This window comes from Oxyura jamaicensis, chromosome 17 (genome assembly GCF_011077185.1).
Source record: "Oxyura jamaicensis isolate SHBP4307 breed ruddy duck chromosome 17, BPBGC_Ojam_1.0, whole genome shotgun sequence".
NCBI classification, from domain to species: domain Eukaryota; kingdom Metazoa; phylum Chordata; class Aves; order Anseriformes; family Anatidae; genus Oxyura; species Oxyura jamaicensis.
Window position 1 is genome coordinate 171,518 of NC_048909.1, and position 24,002 is coordinate 195,519.

Genomic DNA, 24,002 nt, shown 5'->3' on the forward strand with positions numbered 1-24,002 from the left:
TCTTCTGCTTCACACTGTTTCATGTGATACCAGCAGCCGGTTGGGGTAGGGTATCTTACTGGAAAAGTGACAGAGCTTCTAATTTTTAGGACCTTGCTTCAATAGGTAAGTACCCACCAAAGTGTCCTCCAGAAATAAATAAATAAATACATAAATAAATAATAAAACACTCAAACATGATCTACCATGCAGGAACATTTTAGCTGCCAGCTCAGGCCCTGGTTCCCAAACTAGCCATAGGGGGAGCCAGTGGAAATACAAATTCTTGCTCTGCTGACTTAGGCATGTTACAAACTAAGGAGATACACTCCTCTCTGCCCCCCAGCTGCTTGTTTAAGCTCCCCACCCACTGCCCTTTTCTCAGCTGTCCTGACAGCCTGAGAGCCGCCAGCCAACGACCAGACTTTCTGCTCACAGGGCCTCCAAGGGAAAAAAACAGTCTCATAGAAAGAAAAGCAACTTAATGGGAAGTACCTCCTCCCTCCAAAGCAAACAAACCATGTCTTCAAGAGGTCCAGTAAGCAGGAAGATTGAAATGGTGGCATCTCAGTGCTGGGAAGAGCAAACAAGACAACCCTCCCCACAGGGAAAGTCTGCTGCTGCCCTGAGACTGCAGACCTCCTGCCACCTCACACTCCTGCCCAGAGGTTTGCAACAGATGGATGAGCTGCTGGGTTGACAGCTTGGTACGCCACTGGGAGCGATTCCCTGCAACCTCTCAGCTTTGGGGTTGAGAGAAGGGATTAGCACAAACTGTGCTTAATAAATTAGCAACAGAGAGAACCAGAACTTGACATCTAGACAGCTATTAGCACAGTTCCTGGTGTGGCTTTAACTGAGGGCCAACCAACAGTTCCAGGATATTGATTTGGAAATCCGCTCTGGATGTGGCACTGTTTCTTTATAGATGCTGTAAGGCAACACAATGAGGCCTTCTTGCTCCAACTACAAGAAGCATTGTGCTCACATGCTCTCATCCTCCTGGGGGATTTCAGCCACCTGGATGTTTGCTGGGAAAGCTATGCAGCAGGTAGTAAGCAATCTAGGAGATTCCTGGAGTGCGTTGAGGACAACTTCCTCATCCTGGTTTTAGACAAACCAACCAGAGGAGGAGTGTCACTGGACCTGGTGTTCACCAATGCAGAAGAGCTCATTAAAGAGGTTAAGACTGGAGAAAGCCTGAGTTGCAGTGACCATGCTCTGGTTGAGTTTGTGATCTTGAAGGATATGGTCCTGGCGAAGAGCAAATTCAGGACCCTGAATTTTAGAGGAGCCAGCTTCCAGCTGTTCAAACAATTAGTGGATGAGATCCCATGGGACACAGTCCTTAGGGACAGAGGATCCCATCAGAGTTGGCAAATCTTGTCTTAGAGTGCAAGAGCTCTCTATCCCCATATGTAATAAATCAACCAGGGAAGGTAGAAAACCAGCATGGCTGAACAAGGACCTGCTGATCAAACTTAGGCAAAAGAAGGAAACGCACAGATGGTGGAAACAGGGCCATGTGCCCAGGGAAGAATACAGAGACACTGTCCAGATGTGCAGGGATGGGATCAGGAAAGCCAAGGCTCTGACAGAAATAAATTTGGTGAAGGATGCAAAGAATAACAAGAAGGGGTTCCACATTGGCCTCGAAAGACTAAGGAAAGCATACTGCCACTGACAAATGAAGAGAGAACTGGTAACAACAGACATGGAGAAGGCTGAGGTACTGAAGAACTTCTTTGCCTCAGTCTTCACTGGAGGTCAGGCTTCCCACATCTCTTGTGTCCCCAAACCTTCTAGGCAGGCACTGGGGGAGCAGAGTCCCTTCCACTGTAAGTAAAGAACAAGTTCAGAACTACCTGAGACAGGAGCCTGATGACATGCATCCCAGGGTCCTGAAGGAATTAGCTGATGTAGTCACCAAGCCACTCTCCATCATATTTGAAACATCATGGCAGTCAGGTGAAGTCCCTGGTGACTGGAAAAAGGGAAACGTCACCCACATTTTTAAAACAGGTAGAAAGGAGGACCCAGGGATCTACAAACCGGTGAGACTCACCTCTGCATCTGGCAAGACCATGGAATGGATCCTCCTGGAGACAATGTTAAGGCACATGCAAGGCAAGGAGGTGATCTAAGACAGCCAGCATGGCTTCACCAAGGGTAAATCATACCTGAGCAATCTGGTGGCCTTCTGTGGAGTAACTGCAGTCTGACCAATGTCATCTATTTGGCCTTCAGTAAGGCTTTTGGCATGGTTCCACATGACATCCTAATCTCTAAATTGGAAAGGTATGGATTTGAAGGGCAGACCATTCAGTGTATAAGGAATTGGCTCAATGACAGCACCTAGAGAATGGTGATCAATGGCTCAATGTCCAAGTGGAAGCTGGTGACAAGCAGGGATCTGTCCTGGGACTGGTGCTTTTCAATATCTTCAACAATGACATAGACGATGGGATTGATATCACTCTCACCAAGTCTGCAGATGACACCAAGCTGAGTGGTGCAGTTGATACCAAAGAAGGAAGAGATGCCATCCAAAGGGACCTGGACAAGCTACAGAATTGGGCCCATGTGAACCTAATGAAGTTCAACAAGTCCAAGTGCAAGGTGCTGTACCTTGGACAGGGCAATCCCAGACATGAGTACAGACTGGGAGAAGAACTCATTGAGAGCAGCCCTGCGGAGAGAGACTTGGGGGTTTTGGTGGATGAAAGGCTCAACACAATTCATCAGTGCATGCTTGCAGCCCAGAAGGCCAACTGTGTCCTGGGCTGCATCAAAAGCAGCTTGACCAGCAGGTCGAGGGAGGTGATTGTCCCCCCCTCTGCTCTGCCCTCATGAGGCCCCACCTGGAGTACTTCATCTTGTGCTGGGGGAAAGCACAAGAAAGATGTGGACCTGTTAGAGTGAGTCCAGAGGTGAGCCACAAAGATGATCGGAAGGCTGGAGCACCTCTCCTATAAAGGAAAGGCTGAGGGAGCTGGGGATGTTCAGCCTGTAGAAGAGAAGGCACAAGGGTGGCCTCATTGTGGTCACTTTCAGTACTTAAAGGGGTCTTATAAAAAGGATGGAGAGGGACTCTTTACTCAGGTAGATAATGATAGGACAAGGGGGAATGGTCTTAAACTAAAAGATTATACATTTAGATTAGATATTAGGAAGAAATTCTTCACTGTATGGATAGTGAGGTTGCCCAGAGAAGTTGTGGATGCCCCATCCCTGGAGGTGTTCAAGGCCAGGTTGGATAGGGCCTTGGCCAACCTGGTCTAGTGGGTGGCATCCCTGCCCATGGCAGGGCTGTTGGAACCAGATGATCTTTAAGGTCCCTTCCAACTCAAGCCATTCTATGATTCTATGATAGAGGCCAGTTGTGCCATGCCAACTGGTCTGGGTGGCAGGTAGTAGCACATACAGCCCACAGACACACCGTTGGTTCCCCCAGACCTTGTTCTCCCCCACAAGAAGGCAGCAGTGGGGATCACAGCATGTCCTTGAATCTTAGATCAGGAGACAGCCTCATATGGCAGCAAGCATCACGTCTCAGCAGAGTTAAGATTCACACATGTATGTGAACATCTATATCACACTGAAATCTGAATGGTGCTTCATCTGCTGCCACAGTCACATAGCATCATCTATGCATGTGCTGTCAGTATCGCATAAGAATATGCCCATCTCCACCAAAATCACCTTGTTAACCCCATTGATGAGGCTGCTGTGACCTCTTCACCCAGGGGAGGCAGTGTTGATTGGTGGGACATGCTCGTCTGCTACCTGCCTTCCAGGGGATATCAGAAGCCCTGCGCCCTTCCCAGAGAGGAGCAGTGGTGCATTTGGATGCCACCACACGAGAGCCAGTGCAAGTATCAGTGCATCCCCAGCTGCCAGCACCTGAGGGCCAGCAGAAAGGGAGGATTGGGATTGTTTTGAATGGCAGGTGGTGCTTTCCAGAAGCTTGGAGGAAGGATAACTGAATAACTGTTGTTTATGTTAAATACAAATAAAATAATTAAAACAAACAAACAAAAGAAAAGAAAACAAAAAACCAACCTCTGCTAGTAAAAAGAACCTTGCCTGGCCCTAAAATAAAGTATTCACTGAGAGAGGAAAAAATAAAAAACAAAAACCTTTTTCAAGAATTTTCAAAATCTCCTATTCACCCTACCACTCCAAGGAGGTATGTTTGATGACAGACCCTTCAGGTCACTTTGATACAGAAAACATAGTAAAACTGGAACTGCAATGGGCAGTTATGCCCCAGCTTCTTGTTGCCACAAGAGAACTTTCCACATGGAGGAGTGAGAGTATTTCACTTGAACCAGTATATACAGTTAACACCAAGAATTGGTTTTGGTATCTGCAGATTGCTTTCCTAGTAACATAGACCTACCAGGCAGGGAAACTGCACAAGAGACATTAAGGTAATTTTAAATTACCACTATTATTCCTTGCTGTTCCAGCAAACCCAGAGATGTGGGAGGAATCTAGAGAAAAATTATTTTCCTACAGAGCAGCCTTTGTTGAACATAACAGTCCCCATGCTGATGCCACAGTTTGGATCACTTTGAAACTCCCTGTCTTTGTGGCACAGTATGAGTCTTAAAGCTCTACAGGGGCGTGCAGCCTCCTCACTTCCTGCTGTTACCAGAGCTGAGCAGCATAACATTCATTACTCTGCCTCTGAAGCAGAAAGGAGAGGAATAATGTACTAGTTACTTCTCCCTGTATCCTGCAAAGGTGTGAATGTGTTCAGTCAAATGTGGCCAAGCCAGGCAGAGATCTCAAAACAGATAGGGAGGCCAAAAAAAAAAAAAAAAAAAAAGTTATGAAGATAAATGGTTTAAAGAAGAGCAGGCTGTGAAAAGCCTGGCCATAGCCCAGAGACCAGTCACAGCAGATTCCTGATAGAGAAAGGACCAGTGATGGTCTCCAGAGGCTGCTACAATATACCTGGCAGCCTGAGCCTCGAGTGAGAAACTCCTTTTAGAAGAGGAGAGTGTGAGATGTGTTCATCTGATTCGTGTCAATGTAGAGCAATGCTAGGGCCACATGATAGAATGTGACTGTCTTATACATCCTTGTAAAACAACAAGACTGGGGAAATGGAGATGTTTAATGTATGTATATAGTTATTGTGTTTGGTGATCAATGTATGGATATGGTTCTTCTATTTGGTGGTTAATGTCTGTATATAGTTCTTGTGTTCTGCAATGCTCACCTGACAGGAACAGCCTGCAGCAGTGTTGTTGCCAGGCGGAAGACTGTGGGGGGGGGGAGCATGCATGTGGTCTGGGGTCGAGAAGATTGGAGAAGATTCCATAAGATGAAGAAGGCATGCTCGAAGGAGGACACGCCCCCTAATGAATATGCATAAGTAGAGGGGATATAAGCCCGGAATGGGAACTGTGGGGTGTGCGCCTTGGTGGAACAGAGACTCCTGGTGCACCCAGCGCTGTTTGCTTGTCTTTATTCCTCTAATAAATTGCTAACTTTAATTGGAATTCTATTTGAGACTCAATCTTTTATCACAAGAGGCAAGAATGGGCTGTATCAGGACAGATTTCCTTTCAGGTGCCTCCCCATGGCTGAGCCACTTGCTGTGCCTGGGGCATGGGAATACTGACACCAGAGTGACATCAGTGTTTGTAGTCTGCCTCGTTGCAATGCACTTGACGGAGCTTGCAGAGAAAGGCAGTATCTTTTACTAGGCAGTATCTTTTGCACTGTTAGATCTAACAGACAGTTCAAATTTCAGGCTAAATTAGAGAAACCCTTTATCTTAGAACTGCTGGTTCATAAAAAGTTTGTAAGAAAGATAGGAGTGAAATCGAGCTGGTGATCAGTCATCAGTGGTATTCCCTGAAGGTCGGTGTTGGGGCCCATCCTGTTTAATATCTTTATTGATGATTTGGATAAGGGAATTGAGTGCACCCTCAATAAGTTTGCAGACGACACCAAGTTGGGGGGAAGTGTTGATCTGCTGGAGGGTAGGAAGGCCCTGCACAAGGACCTGGACAGGATGGGTCCGTGGGATGAGGTTGAACAGGGCTAAGTGCCAGGTCCTGCACTTTGGCCACAACAACCCCATGCAGCCCTATAGGCCTGGGGGAGAGTGGCTGGAAAGCTGTGCAGAGGAAAAGGATCTGGGGGTGCTGATTGATGCGCACCTGACCATGAGCCGGCAGTGTGCTGAGGTGGCCAAGAAGGCCACAACAGCATCCTGGCTTGTATCAGGAATAGTGCAGCCAGCAGGACCAGGGAGGTGATCGTCCCCCTGTACTCTGCTCTGATGAGGCCGCATCTTGAGTGCTGTGTTCAGCTTTGTGTCCCTCACAGCACAAAGGACATTGAGGCCCTGGAGTGTGTGCAGAGAAGGGCTACGGAGCTGGTGAAGGGCCTGGAACACAAGCCCTGTGAGGAGTGGCTGAAGGAACTGGGGGTGTTTCGTCTGGAGAAGAAGAGGCTCAGGGGAGACCTTGTTGCTCTCTACAACTACCTGAAAGGAAGGTGTGGGGAGCTGGGCATCAGCCTCTTCTCACAGGTAACCAGTGATAGGACTAGAGGGAATGGACTCAAGTTGCACCAGGGGAGGTTTAGGTTCGAATTTAGGAGACATTTATTCTCAGAAAAAGCATTGGAACAGGTTGCCCAGGGAGGTGGTGGCATCACCGTCCCTGGGGGTGTTTAAGGAAAGATTAGATGTGGTACTGAGGGACATGGCTTAGTGGGTGACATTGGTAGTAGGGGGATGGCTGGACCAGATGACCTTAGAGGTCTTTTACAACCCTAACGATTCTATGAAAATCCTGTTTCTCTCACATTTGTCAACAGTGACACTTTATTTGCACCCTTCTCCATATCTCTGGCACCGTTGGGCTGTTAGCTCCTGAACAAGGTTCTGTTGGCTTGTTTTCAGTGCTGCTGCACCAGCCACTGAACCTGGGATGCCCGGACTCAATTCCTGCTGCAAGCACCAGTATTCCCTGTGGCAGCTGGCAAGTGATGTGTACTGTGCCTTTTGCACAAGAGCAGTACCTCCCCCTTCTGCAGGGATGCTGCCAAGGTGAAGAAGCTGAACTGAAACTTCTTACGTGTGTTTGCAAAGCTGATAGTGAGAGTCATGTCACAGTTTGGACTTTTGGATCCTGTTCACTAACCAGATTTGCTCTAGATATGCTAGAAATTCTAGGTCTTCAAGTATCTCTGCTTCAAAAGGTACATGCTTCCCTTTACAAGGTTATGTTGCCTTTGGTGCGGAAGAGGCAGGGCTTTCAGGGAGGTGAAAAAGACTCCCAGGAAAAAAATGTTCCCCCACCTACCTTACTGAGGCTGTACACCCCAGGCTCTGTACCTGTTCAAACAGGTGTGCAGCAAAATTTGGGAAAGGTGCAAAGCCCAGCTCGATGATTTGGCCATCCTGTCCAGCATCTGAAGTTTGTCACTGTAAGAAGCAGAAAAAGCCGTTGAGTTCTAGCACAGGTAGCAGACTCCTAGTTCTGCTGGCACATAAGCAGATTTACGACCGGAGAAGCAGCAGGTGAGGCAGTGCTGTGAGAAAAGAGGATTTGCGCCTCTCCAAGCACCAGCACCGCTCCAGCCAGCGCGGCTTTTCGCGGGCCTCCCCCCTGCTGGGAAACAGCTGCGGGCAAAGGTGCCCAAGCCGTTCCAGGCGGCACGCCCGCCCTGCGGCTGCCGGCGGGAGGAGCCTTCCCGTCCCCACGACCGGCCGCGGTCACCGGCCGGAGCCGGCAGGATCCCGAACGGCCGGGGTGTGCCCTGCGGGCTCGGGGGCGAACGAGCGGGCTGCGGCTCACGAGGGCGAGCGAGGCCGCTCGCTGCGCGGAGGAGGCCGGCGGGGTCCGCTCCCCAAGTGGGGGGGGGGGGGGGGGGCCCCCCCCGGGGGGGGGGGGGCGGTGGTGGCAGTGCCCCTCGGGACACGGGCGAGTGGGGAGGGGGCGGCTCGCGCCGCGCCTCAACTCAAACCGGCGGCCACCCCCGTAGCCAATGGGCCCGCGGGGCCGTCCGCCGCCAGCCAATGGGAGTTGGGGGCTGCCCGCCGCCAGCCAATGGGAGCGCGGGGCCGGGGCGGGGCCGTAAGCCCAGCGCGGCTGGGCGGCGAGGTGCGCTCGGGGCGGTGGCGGCGGAGGCGATGGCTCCGGAGCGTGGTGCCCGCCAGCCCCCCGCCGGGCCGCCCCCCTCCGGCACCGAGGGGCTGCCCAGGGCCTTCCTGCAGAGCCTGCGCACCCTGTTCGACATCCTGGACGACCGGCGGCGGGGGTACGTGCACCTCCGGGAGATCGAGTCCCGCTGGCAGGGGGCGGAGGCCCGCGAGCTGCCCGCCGGTGTGCTGGAGGGGCTGCGGCGGGCGGCGCCGGCCAGCGGGTACCTCACCTTCGAGCGCTTCGTCCTGGGGCTGCGCGCCGCGCTTCCCGGCGCCGACGGCGGGCCCCCGGTGAAGGGACAAGCCCCGGGGCGCGGGCGCGGCGAGCCGCGGACGGCGGAGAAGGAGAGGGAGAGGGGCCGCGGCACCGCCGTCAGCGCCTCGCGGAGCCTGGAGAAGCTGCCGAGCCCCCACTGCGCCGAGGAGCGGCGGGGGCAGAGCGCGGGACACCGGGAGCCGGAGCCGAGCCAGCCCCGGGCACGAGGTGAGAGGGGCCCCGGCACCCCCGGGCCGGCCGCGGCTCGAGGGGAGGCTTAGGGTGCGGGTCCCTTCAGCAGGCTGGATCGGGCCCGCTCTGCGTGCTGAAGGTGTCCGGCCATGGGCAGGCATCGCAGCAGAGCCGGCAGAGTTGCCGGAGAATCGAGTTAGGCAGGGCAGGCTGGGATCCACACCCATGGCTAGGTCTGGTTCTCAGGCAGCACAGACCTGTTCTTTCTTTTTGATTTAAAACAACAGTAAATTCTTCCCCCGGGCCAGATGCAGAACTCCAAGAAGCCGCTGATATTTTTTATTTTGTCTTCAGTGGGCTTTGATTCAAGCTCTAGATAAACCAGAATGGAGAGCACACAGTTTGCAAATACTGCTCTGTCTCAGGCTTGTTCTTCCCTTTACATTTCTCCTCATGTGGGCGTTTGTCTGTTTATAGTGGTGGCAAGAAGAATTAAGGGCTTTACAGTAACATGTCTGTAGTTGTCCTCTGGCACAGTCTGTAGGTGACCTTCCTTGTGGGGTAGATCATGAAGCTGATCATCTCTGAGAGTTTCTGGGTATTGGGATGAGGAAGCAAGCTCCTGAGAGTCAAGCAGCTTTGCTTGAGTGCCAGCTGCAGCTGTGTGCTCAGAGTCAATGCTGTGAGTATGCATTATCAGAAGGGGTTGTTCCATGATTTCAGGCACGTTTTGAATGGTGAAAAAGAGCAAAATCTTATTCAACTGTTTGTTAATTACATGGCACTATTTACAGCAATAAACAAATGGGAAAGCAGCATTAGGGAGATGTGCTTCAGTGTCCCCAAGCACTGTCCAGGTGGTCGGGACAGGGAATGCCCTGCAGCCTCTGGCAGAGCTTTGGCTGCAGAGCTCAGCAGCAGGTCGCTGCTGGCTGTGTCCCTTCCTCAGGACCTGGGGTCCCTGTACTGGATCTGCCAGGGTTCTCCTGATCCTGGGCCAGTGAGCTGTTAGAGGGCTTTGTGCTGTCTCATGTGGCTTTGTCCTAAGGCTGCAGTCTGGCATTGCACCTAAAATGAGGCATCCACCTACTGCTGCAGGAAGCATGGGTCTTACCCCCACCCCAGCGTTCTCCATCCTTCACTTGTCGTAGATGCAGTGACTGGGAGGTTCATGGAGTGAGGTGATTCAGCCAATTGAATGGGTGTAAAATACATTATTTTTATACTTTAGTGTGCTTATATGTGTTCTTTGGCAGCTGCACGATCATTCAGTTTGACAGGCTGGTGTAAATTTTGGGCTGACAAAGGCAGGAGAGGGAGAGCACCACTTCTGGCACTTCTCTGCACATTTACCAGTCACGGTGCAGTATGCTGAGCTTGGCAAGGATGAGGCTTGTTCACTGACGAGTCGATCTGCTGCTAATAAGTAGGAAATGCTATAAGGAATACAGGACTTCTTACCTATTCCAGTGAAGGGTGTTGAGATCTACTGAAACAGAGCTCTCTGTGAGAACTTGGTGTTTCTTATTGCAACACTTGAGCACGATGACTTCCTTTACCTTGGGAAAGTTGTCTGAGCTAGTTTGCCTTCCATTCCCCACCCTTTCCTTCCCAGTCCTTTCTGTGGGGTGGAAAAGAAATTATAAACATTGCAGAGATTGTCTGCTTTTCATTTTGCCTCCAGACTAATCACTAGAACTTAAGTTAGTGGAATGTTATTAAACTGGCTGGTTATTTTATCGTCAAGAATGTAAATCCAGGAAAAAATGAAAAAAAATCCTGCTTGATAATCATCAGATTGAAAGCTCTCTAGTAGATGGGACTGAGCAGATGACTACTGCAGAATATAACTTTCTGGTTGCTGAGAATCTTTCCATTATAGTATGGTATACTGATGTCCTGAGTGTGCAGGCAGGTTTAGTGCCTCAGCTCTTGCTGCCAGCTTCCCCAAAAGCAGGGCTATATTCTGGCAACAGGCCTGAATTTCAGACTAATTCAGCAACTTAGTGAAAGTTATAACTCAGAGTTACCGTATCTCTTTTAACTCTGGATCCTGCACACCTGCTCAGTGATATCTTCTACTGCAGAGGGCTTTCCTAGCATGTGATTGAACTGGTGCATGTTCTCTTCAAAGGGATGTGAAAGAGTCAAGTGTCAATGAGGCAAGACTTGGCTCTTTTCTCACTGAGGAGAAATGTGGGTCCAGTAAGGCCTGTCTCAATTAGATTACATCATTTGGGCTCAAGGCTATTCTGAGCCTCCAGTCACATGATGTACCTATTGTAAGAACTCTAGCCAAGAGTGGGGAGATGGTGCATCAGTACTTGTAAACATCAAAGAGTTTGAGGAAGCTTTCTCTCCCTGTCTGTGTTTCTGAGGGATGGAGGCTACCCAAGCTCTACTTCCTGGCCCAGGGTGGATCCGCATGTGACAGAGGTAATTTGAAAATGAATTATGGCAAGATGGCAGAGGCTGAGGGCTAAGTGATCTTCCTGGCACTTTCAGGTGGTGCAGTGAGATAGTGGGTCAGCAATTCAAGTTCCTGTTCCACCTTGATCACTGACTTCTGTTAGCACAGGCAGAGACATTCCTGCTCAAAGTTGTCTTCAAGCTTCTCAGAAGTTTTTGTCAGCCCGGCAGTGCTGGAGCAGCCTGCACATCGTGAGCAGTTGCTTGTTTGCCAGCCACAGTGTCCAGGAGCCCACTGATATGCCCCCAATGAGGATGGTGAGGCTGATGTTGGAGATGTCACTGTGCACAGAAGGCACCGTGACAACTCCCTGCTGCTGGTTCTTAGGTTGCCTGCTGCAACAGGTATCTCAGCATTAGGGGTCTTTACCCTTGCGGTTCCCTATGGAAAAGCTTTCATCCCTGCTGAGAGCCAAGGAAATAAGATACGGGGTGGTAAGTGCCTTGCCCAAGGGGTCTGCAGTGTCCATGGGCACTGCCTCCTACCAGCTCAGCCTTTGTGGCTAAGGTGGCCTGGCTTTAGCAGCCTGGGAGGGAGGAGGCTTGTGTCTCATGGCAGGACCTCTTCTGCACCCTAGAAAGGCTGATCACTGCTCATTACCAGAGGTTCTGTTTTAGTCACTATGTTGTTAGCTCAGGTGCACAGAGCTCATTTGTTTGACTGGTGAGCACATTCTTATCAGTTTCAGCTCAAATCAGCCTGTGGGCTCTGTGCTTTTATCATGCCACACAGACCCAATACTAGCACTTTCGAGTAACAGCAGCAAAAACTGTTTTAACATGTTGTTTCTACCCTGCAGCTCTTCCCACAGGTGCTCCTGGTTTTACTTTGGGATTCTGCTTATCAAAGCTACTCTCAGTTTTGGGACTATTCTTCTGCTTCCCCATCAGGATGTGTTACAGGTCTGCTAGGAGAACGTGTGCATAGCTGTGCCAGTCTTGCTGTTTTAGCTGTCCCTCCCAGGTAGATATGGGTGTATGAAACTAAAGACAGTTGGCAAAACAAATAAATGAGCGATACCAAAGACTGTGTTTAGTAAGATGCCAGAGACCTGTCTCTGCTGGAGCACTTGCTGATAAGACAAGTGGGACACTGATGAATCAGCAGGAGGATTTTTCCCATACCATTGTGGCCCCTCTCCTCAGTGACACAAAGTGACAGGCTGAGTGACTTGACTGCATAGCATGCCACTGTTGGGGCAGTGCCTGCTTTGAGTGCAATTCTAGCTCCTGTTGCTGAACTGATAGGTATGTGGCACCACAGACACCCGCAGTGTGGTGTGATTCTCCCTGACCTCACTGCCTTCCAGCTCCCTCCTGTGACCCGAGCTTGTCTTTGAGATGCAGGGTGACTTCTGCTGTCTCAGCTCGCTTCTCCTGCCCTATATTCCTCTTCCTTCCCATCTGTGTGCTCTGCTGAGGAGGCTTATGCAACAGCTAGGTGGTGTGCCTGGCTGGGCAGCATCACACGTCCTGCCTCAGCACTCACATTCCTTCATGCCCATCTGCACTGGAGAACATGCTAGACCTGTGGGAGGCTGCTCAGGTGACTGGGAGTCGACATGTGCCCAGCACATAGAAGAAGGATGTGGTGATGGGTGGGAGTGCCTGGGAGATACATGGGCAGCAGTCCCATGGAGATGTTTTCCACAGCTGCCTCACTGCCTGCTTTCACTTGCCTACTTCCCTGCTGCTATTTTCTGGTTATTTTTTGAAAGTAGGGAAAGCAAAAAGTTGTGATCAGAGAGTGTGGTGAGCAGCAAGAATGTGGGGGTGAGCATGCGGTAGGGTCTCCTGGGGACTCAGCAGGGGACTGGAGCAAGGAGGGAGCGCAGCAGGCTTGCTGCCTGGGCATGTCTGGAAGGGGCGGTGGCAGCAACCTTTGTGCCCTGGCACCACGGTTCACAGCAGCAGGGCGGTGCTCTAAGCTCATCCAGAAACATGGAGCTGAGATGGCTGGGACATGGCTGCAGGGCTGCCTTTCTGGCAAGTTAGCCAGGGCATGCAGTACAGGGCTTGTGCTGATTTCAGAAGGTGCTTAGCCAGTACCTGCTTTAGTGTACAAGCATATAGCATGGGCATGAGACATCTGATCCAGCCTGAAATCTGCCAGTGTGAATTTAATCTGCAAAAATAGGTTATGTGTGGATTTGGACCAGCATCATTTGTATGTAGTACATCAGTCTTTTGCTAAATAGGATGTTGGGATTTTGATAAAAATTCGGTAACCCTATAGCCAGATTACTGTATGTTTAGACCAAAGGCATGCGGCTTCTGGTGTGCATCACCCCCTTTAGCACCAAGCACATATCCGGGTGGGGAAGGAAAGTGTGATTGTTCTGAAATGTGTTGGTCTGATCTCCGTGACCATCTCCAGAGCTGCTCTAAGTGGCTGCCCCCTCCAAAGAAAGCCCCTTGTGAGAGCTGCCACACGTGACTGGAGAAGGAGCTGATCTCTGACCCTTTCTGATGCTGCTGGGTTGCCACTGCTTGTACAAATGGGAGCAAATGTGTGAGCCCGTCACCAAACAGGAGCTGGCTTCAGGAGGAGGTGAGTGCATGGCAGAGCCTGTGCTTCCTGAGCAGAAGTCAGGGATACCGTGAAGACTGGACAAAAGGGTAGGCAGTATCACTAATGGTTTAATTGTGCTGGAACTGAAGCAGCATTGCCTAGAAGCTGCCTGCTTTTTACAGAAGATAATCACCAAAGTCTGCTGCCAGCCTGGCACAACAAAGTAAGCTGTTGCTGAGGTCTGGCTTGCCTGCACAAAGATGTGAGCAGGTGCTAGGGCCAGTGCTTCCTCAGCTGCTGCCTGCCCTGCCTGCTTGCAGGGCTACCCCACAGACTGCCCCACAAAGGGGCCATGGGCAGGTTTTGTTGCAAGCAGCTGGTGCCCTCATGCTTTCATCTGTTACAGGTATTGATGTTAAATCTGCTGGGCAATCCCAGGGAGATGGTGGCCATGGAGGCACTGGGGACATTCGGAGACATCAGAGGGGACGTGCAGAACACCGGAGACACACTATCGCCAACGGTGTGGATTTTAGCATGGTAAGAAAACAGCCTTGTCCTGGGCTACAGTCAAGGGGCCTGCCCCTGCAGGATTTCTGTTATAAAGCTATATTGATGTACATGGTGGTCTTGCAGTTACTTTCAAAGTGTTTTCTGTTCTGAAATGTTCAGGAGAAGGAGGAGGTATGTTTTCCCCTGTGTCCCATGGAGTGATGGCAACCCATGGAGTTGGCACCTTTTGCAGTCAAACACTGTCTTCATGGGCAAAAACTTGGGTAGAGAAAGGCAACAATTTACCTTATGATACAGGAGAAGGCCCCAGTGCTTCAGTCATCTGCGAAGATTGGTCTCTGGGCTTTTCAAGCATGCCTTGTGCAGAGCCTCTGTGCTGTGTCCTCTGCTAGCTGTTCTTTGTAGGTCAGGGCTCAAGCATGCTGATCCTTGTGGCTCCTGAGAGAATTTTGCCATTAATGCAGCGCAATCTGAACTGAATTTGGCAGGGAAGCCCAGTATCAAGAGATCTGCTCCCCTCTCTGTCCCTGGAGAGGTTTGAATCAGATTGCCCAGACTAAGGGATCTGTGTTGCTCCCAAGTGGAATGGAGAAGCTGTCTGGGCATGTTGCCCACAAGCTCAAGCCAAGACCTTGCCTGCAGGATGAGTAATCATCTGGTCTTCCTCACTGGTCTTCCTCTCTCGTGGAGTGAGAGCTGCAGGCAAGGCCGTGACTCTCACATCTGCAATTCCACTTTTGGCACCCTGGTGTCACCGGCTCCCTGAGCAGGGCCAGGAGGCTGCGTGGGTGTCCTTGTGCAGCACTGATTACAGCATTGCACTGGCCTTGAGCAACATAACACGCTCTGATTCCTGGCCTGACCACTCTGGGGAGGGGGCAGTTTATGCACACATGGGGAAATATTTGTTGGGCTTACAGCAATGCAAAGGGCTGGGTCTTTCTCTCTCAGACTGAGGGGTTCTCTGCTGAGAGGTGCTGACATGGAGCAATAAGTGTGGATGTCTCTGCCTGGGATTAGGGGTCCCTCTGGTCCTCAGGTTTCTGGTGGTTTGGACGTTGCTGCTTTGACAGGGTATACCCCTTTCCTCCATTAGCAGGTCTCTCACATGTGCATGTGGCTCCAAGGTGGAATGCAGCAGAGGTGTCATCACTGCTGCGAGTGTGAAGTCCTGCCTGCTGCTGATTAGAAAGGGGATGGTGGCCAGGGTGTCTTGCTGAAAGCTGGTGTTTGTTCCCAGCACTGCCACAAGTGCTGTTGCTTTTTAGTGTGGCCATTGCCTTTGTTTCCCCATGGTGCATAGTTGTGGGAGAGGTGGGAGGCAGGTGCTCTACCTTTCTTCCATCCATCCATCTCTAGTTTTTCCGAGTGCTGCACTGCCTTTATGTGTTCCTCCTCCCAGAGATAAGATGCCTCAACTTGTCCTGTGGGAGTGAGAAGCCTTCCCAAGCACCAGGGCAGAAGTATTTGGTACCAATTCCACTTTTGAGTATGCGGAGACAGTTGGAACAGGTTTGAATCCAGCAAGGATTGAATCTGCATGCAGAGCAGGGATCTTGCCTGGCTACGCTTCCTCCCTGATGCTGGGAAGATATTAGGCAAGACAAGGCACACAGCTGTGATTAGGCTAATCTGCCTACCAGGGGTGGGATGGGGGTAGAAGGGGGGGAGTGAGGCACTGTTGTCCATTGTGCGTCCCATAGGTGCACTTAGACCTGTTCATCCTGATCAGCAAAGCAGAGGAGTGGGGGCTGTGCTGCAGCTCCGGGACCCTTTATGATAGACAACTGGTGACTGCTTAGATGTTAGGTGGTTTTTGTTGTTGTTTTATTTTCAATGAGTCCATTGATCGACCCAATTTCCCCATGACCTTGGCATAGCTGGAATGAGACCTGTGAGAGGCCGAGCACTTTTGTTTGCAGGCAGCCCAGAGAACAGCACTCTCCCCTCCCCTTCTACCACAGGCAGTGACCAACCAAGATGCGCTGTGCCCATTCCACCTCCCTATTCTCCTGCCCCAGAAGCTGCTCTGCCCCTAGCTGTATCCTGTCCTCTGCCCCTAGATTGATTCCGTCTGTCCCTGCACCTGATAGAACTGCTGATGTCCCACTGCTCTGTGAGATGCTGCCTCTTCCTCTGGTTCCCGTGCTGACCAGCAAGCCCAGTGGGACCAGGTTGGGATAGGCAGTCACAGGCTCCAGCCAGAGCTGGATGGGGGGCCTTGCCACATACAGCACCTTCTTCATGCCCCTCAGCAATATTCTGTGTAGCACCAAAGCTCTGCAGTTCTTCGTGTGGGTACGTCACCTTCTGTCTGTTTGTCCATATGAGCATGTGATTGACTGCTGTATCGTAAACAGCATTTCCAGAAGCAGAGGGAGCAAGAATAGCCCTGGCATAAGGGGTAGCTGGCATGTGACAATTGTGAGACTTAGGGAGTGGAGGTGGGGACAGAGAAGCTGGCAGCCTGAAGAAGCTGTTGGTACAGTGTCACCTGTTTGCTGGAGGCGATCAATGTTTAAAGTCACTTCTGAGCTGAATTGTTTCCATCCAGATGTTCTCCAAAACAGCAGAAGAGGTTCCCGAGTGTCCAACGGTTTCTAGGCTTGCCTGCTTGTGTGATCAGAGTGCTTATGGTGCATGGAGAGCTGTCTGCCCTCCACAGTGAAGACTCTCCTGGTGCTCAGTCTGTGCCACAGGCTGTGGAGGTCAGGCTGCATCACGGCAGAGAAGGCAGGCAGCCATTTACTCTGGGGGGTGCTGGGCATGCAGCCCAGTGCTCGACATGGAGGAAGGCCTTTCTGCAGCCACAAGGGTGGTCCAGGAGGGGCGTGAGCTGGGGGAGCAGGCTGGTACAGCTTGTGAGAAGGGGACAGGAGTTGGACTCAATGATCCTTATGGGTCCCTTCCAACTCGGGATATTCTATGATTCTATAACAGGGAAGAGTGAAGGCTGATGAACTGTGCTGTGGTGTGCTTACTGTGATGTGGTCATTCTGTTATTCTGGAAACAGACCCTCCTCTTTTCTTGACACCTCCGTGATTTTCTCATGGCAGTGCGGAGCCAAGGGGCCTTGGGAGAAGGGGGTGGCAGCAGAGCAGGGAAGACCCTTGTCAGCTGGGCACAGGCAGCTAGGTGCTGCTGCTGCCTGCTGTTGATGGAGGGCCCAAGCTGCCTGTGCTGCAGCAGGTTGTGGCTGGCAGGGCCCTGTTCTGCTCATCCCAAAGGGGTGGGGGCAAGAGCCCTGGATGCTCTGTTAGCAGCCCTCTGGACATGTGAACATATCATGTCTCTCTCCATTTGACTCTGGAGCTTGAACCTGAAAGACTAAGCAGACACAGTCAGCAGAAGGGTATGCTGTGCTCAACTCGAAGGTGCCTTGGGCAGAAAAGCAAAGGAGAAAGCAGAGAGCTGGGTAAACAGGACTGTAGATTTTGCCTGGGGTTCTAGTCTGTGTAGATAGCTTGTCTGCTCTCTGAAAGCCAGGTGAATTTGTGTTACTGATTGAAGCTTGCAGCCTCAAGAGGATTTAGAGAGCGGGTGCAGGCCCCATTCTTAGCATATCCTTGGATAAATGACAAAGCAGAGAAACATGCTTCTTCACTAAGAGCTGGTGGGGACCAGGCCTGGTTCCCTAGACAGGAGGATGGAGGCGACCTGACTGCCCTTCAGCTGCTGCAATTGTTCTCCCAAACTGGAGAATTTTTACCCCAAATCAGGATCAGGCAGTGGCTATCATCCAAATTCTCCACAGCTTTTCATGGGGAAAAGGACTGACACAGCTGCTGGCAACCAAATTCCTCTGTGTCTCATGAAGAAACCAACTCCTTGGGCTTGGCAAGACCTTGGACTAGGCTAGAGGAAATTGCTTGAACTTTGGATTAAGCTGATCTATGATGCCTTCACTTGGGATCTGATGGGGCAGTGTTTCTCTGAACATTTGACTTGGACCTGGGTGAGGAGAGGGTAACACATCTGTGCACTGTCCTGCAGCTAAAGCATATGAAGGAGCTGGAGCAGGAGAAGGATTTCTTGCTTCAAGGTCTGGAGATGGTTGAACGTGCCCGTGAATGGTACCACCAGCACATCCACTTCATGCAAGAACACCAGAGACTCCTGGGAAAAAACAAAACCAGTACTGTGAGTCTAGGGCTTGTTCTGGGGATTCCCATCGGCTTGGAAGGGTCCATGGGTTGTGAGAACTGGGCTGGGATGTTTTGGTGCACCCAGCATTGGCCTGGCTCTGCTGCCTCTGCTTGTTGTGTGTGCCCTCACTGTTTGACTGAGGGGCTGGGGACACTGGACCAACCCTCCCCTGGCAGAAGAGAGGGAGAGCTGCAGCAGGTAAGGAGGGTATGAGTGAGCCCCTCCACGTGCCTGGTGTGGAGCTGTGGGGTTGCTACCTGAATGGGATCAGGCCTGGCCTCTCATCATGGTGGATGTCCCAGGTAAAATTGCCCGATGCAGAGAGGCCGACCCTTCCTCACCAACTGGGACATTCTGCTGCCCACCTGCCAGCCACGGGGTTCTTCCTTGGGCTGGCCCACCTGGGGGAGCCCTAGGGAAGCACAGGAAGGGTCTTCCCTTGTTTAGACACCCGTGCCCTTGGCACAGCTGGCCAGCCCCACTCACCTCCTGCCAGGCTGCATGCAGGTTCAGGATCAGAGCATGACAGAGCAGCCACAACCTCAGCCCTTGTGCTGTCTGTGCCATAATGCCAGGCTTGAGGCTCATGTCTTGCCTTCTGAACGTGGGTATGTCCCATGGCCTGTGCAAGCGCCATGCTACAGAGGTGCAGGGCCAGCTGAGACATGGAAGCAGGTGGCTGCCCCAGCTCTGGGAGGTGTTTGGAGGGGACTGGAGGCCAGCCAGCCACCAAGCCCTCTCTGCAGGGCAGAATGACTCCCTAGAAGCTGGCCCCAAAATAATGCCTGGACTCTTCTGCCCCATCCCCCAGGACTTCTTCCCTGATGGCAGCCAGAGCCACCTGGGGCGCCTGCTTCCCAAGCTGCAGGAGGTGAACCGCTGCCTGGGTGACCTCCTGTCCGCCGTGGGCAAGGTGAGAGGGCAGGACGTTAGCAGCTTGCCATCACTTGTGTGAGCTAGGGGCCTGCCCTTTGTGCCCTCACACTGACAGCTGGGCTGTCATTGGAGCTGTCAGAGCTTCCCCAGGCTCTAGGGGCCAACTTGACTGTTGGCAAGACAAGGATGGTAGACAGCCAAGAGGATAGTGCAACTAGTCCTGGGCTAGGATGGAGGATTCTCAAGGTATTTGAGGGGATAAAGGAGGTCCCCAAAAAGGGGGACATCCTGCAGAGGTGCCGAGCCAGTCCTCTTGGAACTGGCTGTCCTGGATGCCCACATGGGCTCCTGGCAGGAACAGGACACATTGGCATGAATGCTTTCACTTCTGTCTAGAAAAGCCTTGCTGAAGACCTTGTGATGGCCTGTGCTGACTGTGCTGGTGGGGTCTTAATCCTGTGTAGGACTTCGCTCAGCTCCCAATCTATTAGTTCCCCATGGGTCACAGAAACAGCTTCTATCCTGGGACACAGGTTGGGGAGGCCAACCAGGAACAAAGCTCGATGTCTCAGCCCTTCCCTTCATCTTCTCCACAGCCAGGAAACCCTTCCTCAGCTCTGAGCAGGCTGGCCTCCACAGCCCCCGTGGTGTCCCCAGCCTCAGCAGGTTCCCAGCAAGCCATCAATATGTTGAAAGAGCAAAACCGACTTCTCACCAAGGTGAGTGGGGATGATGGAGAGGAGATACACTTACAGAGAAGGCTGGGAGGGAGCCATTGGGGAAAAAGTATGAGACAGTTAGAAAGAGTTCCTTCAACCTGGCCAACCTTGGTCATCCTGGAGAAGGGCTGTGGGCTACACCTGGAGCCCTTCCATGTCCTGCAACTGGGTACCCCTCTTGTTGAGGGGCATGTGTCTAGCTATTTGCTAGGCGAGGGACCGTGGACATAGACCTCATTTTCCCTGCCAAAGGGAAAAGACCATGACAAATAAAGGCCACAAGAGGGTGCAGATGCTGCATCTTGGGTCTGCGAGCAGTGCTTCTGGGAAGCAGACACCAAAGATCCCCCTGCCAGGGCCACGCTCACCACAGGGATTTGCATCCTGGCACATGCAAGTGGTGCTTTTGGGCTGTGGGGGGCTTAAAGCAGCTGAGCCTCACCCAGCTCACAAATGCCTCAGACACAGCAGAGCTCTGATCAGCATTTTCCTACTCTGTCTTGTGCAGGAGGTGACCGACAAGAGTGAACGCATCACCCAGCTGGAGCAGGAGAAATCTGCTCTGATCAAGCAGCTCTTTGAGGCTCGCGCCCGCAGCAACCATGAAACAAGCCAGCTGGACTCCACCTTCATCTAGTGCCTGTCCCCCAGTACTCTTCCTGGCCCTGTACTTGAGCTTCCCCAGAGGGGTTTGTGGGGCTGGGACTCTTGCCCTAAAACCATTGCGTTCATTGCTCCAGGTGTGGAGCTCTCAAGAGCTGTGGAGGTCTAGAACTGCCCGTGGTGTCCCTGTGGGAGGAAGCTGGGGACAGCACTTCACCAACCCTGCTTGGGCAGGTCTGGGGAGTCTACCCTCCCTGCTGTGCTTGCCCAGCAGCACTGCTCGCAAGCTACTCCTTTTCTAAAACTGACTGCAGTGACTACTCCCCCATTCTGTGATCCCCAATGTGTTGGGTGAAACAGGTGCTACCCGTGCTGTCTGCACAGGGAGAGGTGGGGGAGAGCTGCTGTACTCTTGGCCTGACTTAGGCTGAATTCTGGCTGCTCTTAGAAAAAAAATGATGCATCTTGAACACTCCAACTGGCATTCCCAGGCAAGCCTGGCCATTGAAAGGTGTCCCGTCTGTTGCTTGTCCCTCTGTCAGGGGACAAGATTGAAAATCTGTAGTGGGGCATACCTAGCTCCTCCCTGCTGTCTGCTGGTGGAACCAGACTGGGCTAGAGCAGTGCCCAAGCTGGTGCTCCTCCTAGGGCAATCCCTTTCTCCAGTTTGCTGTAGTGATGCCGTATTTCCTGTTTTATGTCTGCAGGCTCCTATAGTTAATGAGCCATAGACCCAAATGAGGTAACCCTGTACCTCTGAGCTGCTGTTTCAGGCTGTTTGCAGATTGAGGCAGAGATACCTCTACGTCACTTTATTTGGTTTGACCTGGTAAGTATTTGCTTATAAGCCTGGCAGTCATATTTTTTCATGATGACTTTAGAAGGAGGACAATAACAGAAGCCTGATTTCACATTGGGGCTTTAGGACTTGGTTTCTTGTAACTGGATGTGGGTGATGAAGAGGAAGCTGCTAGGCTCTTTATTTGTACATCTCTAAGTGGGGAAATGGCAGCTTTGGGTGACCTGGTAGTATATGCAGGCTACCTGGGGTGATGTCCAGGGTGTGAATTGAATCCTTCTCCAGCTCTGTTGGGGTGGTGGTCATGTTAGACTGGTGTGCCTTTTGGATACCTTCTCCTTCCCACCCAGCTCAATGATGAGGCTTGAGCTGTGGCTTGGTACTTGGTACTTATGCTACGTTCGTAGATCCATGTGAATCCCCATGTAGCACAGTTCTAGTCCTTTGTAGCTCCAGGACCTTTCTCTCCAGCATTGTTTGTGCTTGGACTCTACCTGCACAGTGCTGTGGCACAATGCACTGAGCTGAGCAAAAGCTTCTGGACCTGCCCTGCTTTAAGAGGTTTAGCTCTGTAGGGCTGGGAACTGTGCAAACCAGTTCCTCTCCCGGTTCTGGGAAGATGTTTCTACCAGTCCAATGCTGCCTGTCCTACCCAACTCCTCTCTGAGCCTGATCTCAACCTGAAGCTCACTGCAGGGCATGTGGTCACAGTTCTTCCTTCGTGCCTACTGCTCCCTGCCGGAGTGGGGGTCAGCAAAGTGTTAGGGAAAGGAAGAAAGAGCAAGGCCATGGCAAGTCATGTCCTGTATCTGCAGGAGTATGGTGTTAGTTATCCCCTGGGCATCAGTGCCTGCCATCTCTTTGCTGTCTCCTCTGGTGTCCAGTGCCTGTTTTGCCTGAGGCTGAAGGAAAAGTGTCTCTCTTCATAATCTGTCTTTAGGGATAATAAAGTGGGGTGAACTGTTTAGTTTATCCATCTGTTTTTCTGACTAAATCAGTCCATTTGTTGCTGCAAGCCTTGCAGTGGCTGTCCTGTCCCAAGGGATTGTGGGTGAGCTGAGGCTGCACAACTGCAGCCTGAACATGAGGAGAACAGTGGGTCTCTGCTCCAGGTTGGGTTCCCATGCTCTTTCCCTTCCCCTCAGGGCATCCCTATGCTCTTGGGCTGGGGACGCTCTTAGTCTTCCCTCACTACTGTAGGATGGGATCATGAAACCCCCATGCACCCCTCTCAAACTTTAATGTTATTATTTCTTCTCAAGCAATGCACCAATATAACCACCTCCAATGACTGTGGGCAGCTATGGCCACAATGACTGGTGCCAGCTCTGCAGTTGTCTTCCTGCACAGGGAGCCTGAGGGGAACTCTCTGTCAGGGTGCTTCATGGTGCACATCCCTCTGCCTTGCACCAAAGGTGCACCTGTGACAGGTGAAGCTAAGACCTTGCACTGGCAGGAGGCACCTTCCTTTGACATTATGCAGAGCCATGACCTGGTGTGAACTGGGACCCTTGCTGCACGCTACAGAGACCAACCTGCAGCACTGTGCTCTGCAGGCGAGCTGCCCAAGCTTCCGTGCTCCCAGTATGGGAGCAGAGTCATGGAAGGAAGACCTGAGCCAAGCCCCCTATGCCTGGGAGAAGAATCATTGCAGCAGTCTCTTTCAAGTGGTGATTAGGGTAGCCACAGTTCCCAGACAAGGCAAGGAGGGGTTGATAATTGCCCTCAGTTCCCATTTAATATCTTTCTTAGGATGTGAAGTCCCAGAGGTCTTTCAAAGAAAAGAGAGGATCATTGTCCCTGCTCAGTGCTGCTCTGTGTGGAGCCAAGGTAGCTCTGCCACTGCCCTTGTGCTGGGGCCTGACCAGCTGGAGGGAAACAGCCTCTCTGCAGCCTGGGCAGTGCTGGCACTGGGCCCACTCCCTCCAGGGAAGCTCTGGAATATGGGAGCCTACTGCCAAGAGTGGGGACTACCTGAGGGCTGGGAGTCAGTCCCTGGCCTGGAGCTGCAAGACCTGGCCTGGACACACAGCTTCTGGGTCCCTGAGGGGGGGTGGGGGGGTTGACCTGTGCCTGACCCTCACCTATGTGCCTAGCCTATGTCACCTTCCACCCCATTAATCATGAGCAGCTCAGTGGTGGTCCAGCGGCTGTGAGACCTGGGTTTATGTCCAGGGCTGTTAGCAGGGTGCTGGTGAAGTGGGTGAAGTTCTGTTCTCTTTGGGTCTGCACACATCTCTGAAAGCACATCCAGGTGTGCTGATCACATCTGGAAACTTGTGCACAGTTGCAGCATACCAGGTCCGGTCTGTGCCCAGCCAAACTATCTAAACTCAACCCCCTGACACCTGAGGTTGTCAAAAGCAAGGTGCAACACCATATAGTCACCACTCAAGTCTTCATGTATTATCACAGCCTCAGGAGCTGCTGGGCCCAGGGTGAAACTGAACAGGGGCAGCTGGTGTCAGGAGAGGACCATCCACAGAGAGGTGTGTGTATGGGCAGGGTGTGCTTGGCCCTGGCCAACCAAAAAGTCTTGTCTGGTCCCCAACCTGCCCTAGGGGATCCATGATCTCATCTACTGTGTCCTCAGCTATGCTCTTTGGGAAGGCTTCAATCACCCAGGTCTATTTGTAGGTTCTTTCTCTTCTTCTGCCCAGTTCCATGCCCTTCTCACGCCCTTTAAGGCTGGGCTGCGTGCCCAGCATACCCTCCTTAAAGAAGGGCTGCTCTCCCAGCAGAACAATTATTCCAAATGCCAGCA

At 51.9% G+C, this 24,002-nt stretch overlaps 1 protein-coding gene across 1 annotated transcript; it reads left to right on the forward strand.

The window, feature by feature from the left end:
• The first annotated feature begins 8,011 nt into the window (after positions 1 to 8,011).
• SAPCD2 (suppressor APC domain containing 2) lies at positions 8,012 to 22,210 on the forward strand. Its single transcript, XM_035341906.1, has 6 exons — positions 8,012 to 8,636; positions 13,988 to 14,121; positions 18,089 to 18,235; positions 19,053 to 19,154; positions 19,714 to 19,836; positions 20,345 to 22,210. Exons 1-6 carry the CDS (start codon positions 8,027 to 8,029, stop codon positions 20,471 to 20,473), a joined length of 1,245 nt encoding a protein of 414 aa, XP_035197797.1. The 5' UTR covers positions 8,012 to 8,026; the 3' UTR covers positions 20,474 to 22,210.
• Positions 22,211 to 24,002: the final 1,792 nt, after the last annotated feature.